General features: G+C 56.3%; 1 protein-coding gene across 1 annotated transcript; it reads left to right on the top strand.

The window, feature by feature from the left end:
* Window positions 1-5,520: 5,520 nt before the first annotated feature.
* Window positions 5,521-6,096, top strand: ETH_00001455 (uncharacterized protein; the record flags this gene model as incomplete). Its single annotated transcript, XM_013377225.1, has 1 exon — window positions 5,521-6,096. The coding sequence occupies one exon, from the start codon at window positions 5,521-5,523 to the stop codon at window positions 6,094-6,096; it is 576 nt and encodes a 191-aa protein (XP_013232679.1).
* Between the last annotated feature and the right edge of the window lie 2,256 nt (window positions 6,097-8,352).

The following is an 8,352-nucleotide window of genomic DNA, read 5'->3' as shown; positions in this document are numbered from 1 at the left end:
CACTGCCCACCAATACCAGCTCCCGAACGTATCCTGATTGCCACAAACTTCAACACTTGTCAGCAGCCCGATCCTCCCTCCCGCAGCCCCAACACGCGTTGAAACTGCGATCCAACTGGCAAGGCTGACACCCGCACGGCACCACAGGCCGGCCACCTCTCCTCCAAAATCTACGCCCCAATCCAGCGCTACAAACACAGCTTCTCATTTCCACGCATCCAAACACCTCTTCCACACACCAGCGAACCGGAACACAGCCACACTGTCCAGCTGCGAAGGCCTGCCTCGCAACCCTAACGGCAAAGCGGCTGGAGAGCGAAGCCGTTCCACTTCTCCCGCCCAATGCGCGCCACTCACGTCCTGAACCCCAAAACGCCTAACACCCTTCCACGCACCTACACAGTCGCTAATCAAGAAGTCACCAACGGCAAACAAACCACCATCCGACTCCCACTCTCCGCTGAACATGCAAGCTTACGCACTCTCGTCCAGCCCAATCAGCAAATCACTGCCCACCAACACCAGCTTCAGCACGTATCCTGAGAGCCACAAACTCCGACCCTTTTCAACAGCCCGGTCCTGCTTGCTGTAGCAACTACCCGGCCCTGCTTCCTGCAGCACCAACACGTGCTGCAACTCCAATCCAACTGACAACGCTGACGCCCGCAAGGCACCACAGACCGGCCACCTCTCCTCCAAAACCTATGCTCATTGCCCATTCCAGCGCTACAAACACAGCTGCTTATTTCCACGCATCCAAACACCCCCTTCCACACACCAACAAACCACAACACAACCACACTGCGCTGCTCCGAGGACCTGCCTCAAGACCCAAACGGCAAAGCGGCTGGAAAGCAAAGCCATTCCACTTCTCTCGCCCAATGCGTGTCACTCACCTCCTACAACCAAAACGCCTAACACTTCCACGCACCTACACAGCCGCAAATTAACAAGGCACCAACGGCAAGCAAACCACCCTCCGACTCCCACTCGCCGCTGAATATGCATACCCAAGCCCTTCCGTCCAGCCGAGCCGGCAAATCACTGCCCACCAATCCCAGCTCCAGCACGTATCCTGATAGTCACAAATTCCGAACCCTTGTCAGCAGCCCGATTCTCCCTCCCGCAGCCCCAACATCCGTTAAAACTGCGATCCAACTGGCAACGCTGACACCCGCACGGCACCACAGGCCGGCCACCTATGCTCGAAAACCTATGACCCGGCGTCCACTCCTGCGCTACAAACACAGCTTCTCATTTGCACGCACCCAAACACCCCCCTCCATACACCAGCAAACCACAGCACAACCAGACTGCGCAACTGCGAAGGCCTACCTCGCAACCCCAAACGGCAAAGTGGTTGGAAGGCGAAGCCATTCCACTTCTCTCGCCCGATGAGCGCTACTCACTAGCTAAAACCCTAAAGGCGGAACATCCTTCCACGCACCTACACAGCCGCAGATCAACAAGTCAACAACGGCAAACAAACCACCATCCGACTCCCACTCGCCGCTGAGCATGCTTACGCCCTTCTGTTGAGCCGAACGAGCAGATCACTGCCCTCCAACACCGGCTGCAGTACATATCCTGATAGTCACAAATTCCCAAATCTTCTCGACAGCGCAGCCCTGCTTCCTGCAGCACCAACACGCACTGCAACTGCGATCCAACTGACAACGCTGACACCCAAAAGCCTTCACATACAGGCCGCCTCTCCTCAAAAAACCTATGCTCCAGTCCTGCGCTACAAACACAGCTTCTCACTTGCACGCTCCTCAGCGCCCCTCCCCGCACGCCAACAAAGTACAGCGCAGCCACACTGTGCAGCTGCGAAGGCCTGCCTCGCAACCCAAACGGCAAAGCGGCTGGAAAGCGAAGCCATTCCACTTCTCTCGACCAGTACGGGGGACTCACTAGCTAAAACAAAAAGCGCTTAACACCCTTCCACGCACCTACACAGCCGCAAATCAACAAGTCACCAACGGCAAACAAACCACCCTCGGACTCCCACTCGCCGCTGAATATGCATGCCTACTCCCTTCCTTCCAGCCGAACCAGCAAATCACTGCCCACCAACACCAGCTCCAGCACGTATGTTGCTAGTCACAAATTCCGAACCCTTCTAAACAGCCCGGCCCTGCTTCCTGCAGCACCAACACGCACTCCCACTGTGATCCAACTGACAACGCTGACACGCGCAACGCACCACACACCGGCCGCCTCTACTCCAAAAATTATGCCCCACTCCTGCGTTACAAACACAGCTTCTCATTTGCACGCATCCAAACGCCTCCTCCACACACCAGCGAAACACAAGACAGCCACATTGTGCAGCTGCGAAGGCCTACCTCGCAAACTAAACGGCACAGCGGCTGGAACGCTAAGCACTTTCACTTCTCTCGCCCAATGCTCGCCACTTACTAGCTAGACCCCAAAACGCCTAACACCCTTCCACGCAGCTAGACAGCCGCAAATCAACAGGACCAAGCAACCCTCCGACTCCCACTCTCCCCTGAACATGCATGCCTACGCCCATCCGTCCAGCCGACGCAGTCGCTCAATGGCTGCCAACACCAGCTCCAGCACGTATCCTGATTGTCACAAATGCCGAACCCTTCTAAACAGCCCGACCCTGCTTCCTGCAGGACCAACACGCACTGTAACTGCGATCCAATTGGCAACGCCGACACTAGCAACGCACCACAGACCGGCCGCCACTCGACCAAAACGTATGACCTATTCCAGCGCTATAAACGCAGCTTCTCACCTCCACGTATCCAAACGTCCCCTCACACACACTAGCAAACCACAGCACAACCACACGGTGCAACTGCGAAGGCCTGCCTCACAACCCAAACGGCAAAGCGCCTGAAATGCGAAGCCATTCCACTTCTCTCGCCCAATGCGTGCCGCTCACCTCCTGAAAACCAAAACGCCTAACACCCTTCCACGTACCTACACAGCCGCAAATCAACAAGGGACCAACGGCAAACAAACCGCCCTCCGACTCCCACTCGCCGCTTAGCATGCCTACGCCCTCTCGTCCAGCCGAACCAGCAAATCACTGCCCACCAACACCAGCTCCAGCACGTATCCCCATAGTCACAAATTCCGAACACTTCTCAGCAGCCCGGCCCTGCTTCCTGCAGCCCCAACACGCACTGCAACTGCGGTCCAACTCACAAAGCTGACACCCGAAAGGCACCACACATCGGCTGCCTCTCCTCCAAAACCTATGCCCCACTACTGAGCTACAAACACAGCATCTCACGTGAATGAATCAAAACATCCTCCTCACACACACGAACCTCCACACAGCCGCAATGCGCACCTCCGAAGGCCTGCCTCACGACCCCAACGGCAAAGCGGCGAGAAAGCGAAGCCATTCCACTTCTCTCGCCCAATGCGCGCCACTCACATCCTAAAACCCAAAATACCAAGCGCCCTTCCACTCACCTACACAGCCGCAAATCAACAATAATACACCATCCTCCGACTCCCACTCGCCGCTTAACATGCATGCCCAAGCCCTTCCGTCCAGCCGAACCACCAAATCACTGCCAACCAACACCACCTGGAACACGTATCCTGATTGCCATAAATTCCGAACCCTTCTCGCAAACCCCTCCATGCTTGATGCAGCACCAACACGCACCGCAACTGCGATCCAACTCGCAACGCTGACACCCAAAAGGCTCCGCAGACCGGTCGCCTCTCCTCCAATACCTATACCCTACTCCTGCGCTACAAGTACAGATTCTCATTTGCACGCATCCCAACGCCCCCCTACGCAAACCAACAATCCACAACACAACCACGCGGCGCAGCTCCGAAGGCCTGCCTCGCAATCCAAACGGCAAAGCGGCTGAAGAGCGAAGCCATTCCACTTCTCTCGCCCAATGCGCGCAACTCACATCCTAAAACCCAAAATACCTAGCACGCTCCCACGCACGTACACAGCGGCATGTCAACAAGAACACACCACCCTCTGACACCCACTCGCCGCTGAACATGCATGCCTACGCCCTCTCGTCCAGCCGACGCAGTGGCTCACCGGCTGCCAACATCAGCTCCAGCACGTATCCTGATTGTCACAAATTCCGCCTCCCTTCTCAACAGTCCAGCCCTGCTTCCTGCGGCACTAGCCCCAATACAACTGCGATTCGACTGCCAACGCTGACACTCGCAGGGCACCACAGACCGGCCGCCTCTCCTCCAAAACCTATGCCCCACACCTGAGCTACAAACACAGTTCCTCATTTGCAGGCTTCTGAGCGCCCCCCCACACGCGATACCAAGCCACAACACCACCACACTGCGCAGTTCCGAAGGCGTGCCTCGCAATCCAAATGGCAAAGCGGCTGGAAAGCGAAGCCATTCCACCTCCCTCGCCCAATGCGCGCGACCTACATCCTAAAACTCAAAACGCCTAATACCCTTCCACGCACCTACACAGCCGCAAATCAACAAGTCACCAACGGCAAACAAACCGCCCTCCGACTCCCACTCGCCGCTTAGCATGCCTACGCCCTCTCGTCCAGCCGAACCAGCAAATCACTGCCCACCAACACCAGCTCCAGCACGTATCCCCATAGTCACAAATTCCGAACACTTCTCAGCAGCCCGGCCCTGCTTCCTACGGCCCCAACACGCACTGCAACTGCGGTCCAACTCACAAAGCTGACACCCGAAAGGCACCACACATCGGCTGCCTCTCCTCCAAAACCTATGCCCCACTACTGAGCTACAAACACAGCATCTCACGTGAATGAATCAAAACATCCTCCTCACACACACGAACCTCCACACAGCCGCAATGCGCACCTCCGAAGGCCTGCCTCACGACCCCAACGGCAAAGCGGCGAGAAAGCGAAGCCATTCCACTTCTCTCGCCCAATGCGCGCCACTCACATCCTAAAACCCAAAATACCAAGCGCCCTTCCACTCACCTACACAGCCGCAAATCAACAATAATACACCATCCTCCGACTCCCACTCGCCGCTTAACATGCATGCCCAAGCCCTTCCGTCCAGCCGAACCACCAAATCACTGCCAACCAACACCACCTGGAACACGTATCCTGATTGCCATAAATTCCGAACCCTTCTCGCAAACCCCTCCATGCTTGATGCAGCACCAACACGCACCGCAACTGCGATCCAACTCGCAACGCTGACACCCAAAAGGCTCCGCAGACCGGTCGCCTCTCCTCCAATACCTATACCCTACTCCTGCGCTACAAGTACAGATTCTCATTTGCACGCATCCCAACGCCCCCCTACGCAAACCAACAATCCACAACACAACCACGCGGCGCAGCTCCGAAGGCCTGCCTCGCAATCCAAACGGCAAAGCGGCTGGAATGCGAGGCCATTTCACTTCCCTCGCCCATTGCGTGAGACCCACTAGCTAAAACTCAAAACGCCTAACACCCTTTCACAGACCTACACAGCCGCGAACCAACAAGTCACCAACGGCAAACAAACCACCATCCAACTCCCACTCGCCGCTGAACATGCATGGCCAAGCCCTTCCGTCCAGCCGAAGCAGTGGCTCACTGCCTGCTAGCACCAGCTCCAGCACGTATCCTGATTGTCACAAATTCCGAACCCTTTTCAACAGCCCGGCCCTGCTTCCTGCAGTACCAACACGTGCTGCAACTCCAATCCAACTCACAACGCCCACACCCGCAAGGCACCACAGACCGGCCACCTCTCCTCCAAAGCCTATGCCTCACCTCTGAGCTACAAACACAGCTTCTCATGTGCTTGCTTCCAACAGCCTCCTCCACACACCAGCTAACCACAACGCAACCTCACTGTGGAGCTGCGAAGACCTGCCGCGCAACCCAAACAACAAGGTGGCTGGAAAGCGAAGATATTCCACTTCCCTCGCCCAATGCGTGCCACTCACCAGCTAAAATCCTAAAAGCGGAACACCAGTTCACAGGCCTACACACCCGCAAATCAACAAGTCAGCAACGGAAAACAAACCAACCTCCGACTCCCACTCGCCGCTTAGCATGCCTACGCCCTTCCGTCCAGCCGAACCAGCAAATCACTGCCCACCAACACCAGCTCCAGCACGTATCCTGATTATCACAAATTCCTAACCCTTCTCAACAGCCCGGCCTTGCTTCCTGCAGCACCAAGACGCGCTGCAACTGCGATCCAACAACTGACAACGCTCACACCCGCAAGCCTCCACACACCGGCCACCTCTCCTCAAAAACCTATGCCCCACACCTGCGCTACAAACACAGCTTCTCATTTGCACGGATCCAAACACCTCCTCCCACACACCAGCGAAGCACTACACAACCGCACGGTGCAGCTGCGACGGCCTGCCTCCCAGCCCAAACGGCAAAACGGCTAGAAAGCGAAGCCATTCCACTTCTCTCGTCCAATGTGCGCGACCTACATCCTAAAACCCAAAACGCCTATCATCCTTCCACGCACCTACACAGCCGCAAATCAACAAGTCACCAACGGCGAACAAATCACTCTTAAACTCCCACTCGCCGATGGAAATGCACGCCTGAGCACTTCCACAGCAAATCACTGTCCACCAACACCAGCTCCAGCATGTATCCTGATTGTCACAAATTCCGAACCCTTCTCAACAGCCCGGTCCTGCTTCCTGCAGCGGCAACATGCACTGCAACTGGGATGCAACTGTCAAGGCTGACAGTCGGAAGGCGCCACACGCCGGCCACCTCTTCTCCAAAACCTATGCCCTACTCCTGCGCTACAGACACAGCTTCTCATTTCCACGCATGGGGGCGGCTTCCATCACACACCAGCGAACCACAACACAACCACATTGCGCAGCTGCACAGGCCAAACGACAACACAAACGACAAACCGGGGGGGAAAAACGAAGCCATTTCACTTCTCTCGCCCAATGCGCGCCACTCACCTCCTAAAACCCAAAACACCAAACACCCTTCCACAGACCTACACAGCCGCAAATCAACAAGTCACCAACGGCAAACAAACCACCCTCCGACTCCCACGCTCCGCTAAGCATGCCAACGCCCTCCCATCCAGCCGAACCAGCAAATCACTGTCCATCAACATCAGCTCCAGCACGTGTCATGCATGCCCAAGCCCTGCCGAACCAGCAAACCACTGCACACCAACACCAGCTCCCGCACGTATCCTGATTGTCACAAACTCCGAACCCTTCTCAACAGCGCAGTCCTGCTTGCTGCAGCCCCAACACGCACTGCAACTGCGATCCAACTGACAACGCTGATACCCAAAAGGCTCCACAGACCGGCCGCCTCTCCTCCAATACCTGTATCCCACTCCGGCGCTACAAACACAGCTTCTCACTTGCACACATCCGAACGCCCTCCTACGCAAACCAACAAACCACAACACAACCACACTGCGCAGCTGCGAAGGTCTGCCTCGCAACCGCAAACGGCAAAGCGGCTGGAAAACTCCACCATTCCACTTCCCTCGCCCAATGCACGCCACTCACCAGCTAAAATCCCAAACGCGGAACACCCTTCCACGCACCTACACACCTGCAAATCAACAAGGCACCAACGGCAAACAAACCACCCTCCAACTCCCACTCGCAGCTGAACATGCATACCCAAGCCCTTCCGTCCAGCCGAACCACCAAATCACTGCCCACCAGCAACCTCCAACACGTATCCTGATTGTCACAAAATCCGGACCCTTCTCAAAAGCCCGGCCCTGCTTCCTGCAGCGCCAACACGCACTGCAACTGCGATCCGACTGACAACGCCCACACCCCCAAGGCACCACAGACCGGCCGCCTCTCCTCCAAAACCTGTGCTCCACTCCCGCGCTACAAACACAGCTTGTCATTTCCACGCATCCAAATACTCCCTTCCACACACCAGCGAACCACAACACAACCACACTGTGCACCTGCAAAGGCCTGCCTCGCAATCCCAACGCAAAAGTGGCTGGAGAGCGAAGCCATTCCACTTCTCTCGTCAACTCCGCGCCACACACTAGCTAAATCCCAAAACAACAAACACCCTTCCACAGATCTACACACCCGCAAATCAACAAGTCACCAACGGCAAGCAAACCACCCTCCGAGTCCCACTCTCCGCTGAGCATGCATGCCCAAGCCCTTCCGTTCAGCCGAACCGCCAAATCACTGCCCAGCAACATCAGCTCCAGCACGTACCCTGATTGCCACAAATTCCGAACCCTTCTCAGCAGCCCGATCCTGCTTCCTGCAGCCCCAACACGCAGTGCAACTACGACTCAACTGACAACGCTCAAACCCGCAAGGCACCACAAACAGGCCGTCTCTCCTCCAAAACCTATGCCCCACTCCTGCACTACAAACACAGCTCCTCA

This window comes from Eimeria tenella, genomic scaffold, assembly GCF_000499545.2.
Source record: "Eimeria tenella Houghton genomic scaffold, Eth_scaff48, whole genome shotgun sequence".
In the NCBI taxonomy this organism is placed as follows: Eukaryota; Apicomplexa; class Conoidasida; order Eucoccidiorida; family Eimeriidae; genus Eimeria; species Eimeria tenella.
The sequence above is the reverse complement of the archived record's forward strand: the minus strand, read 5'-3'. Positions and strand labels throughout refer to the sequence as shown.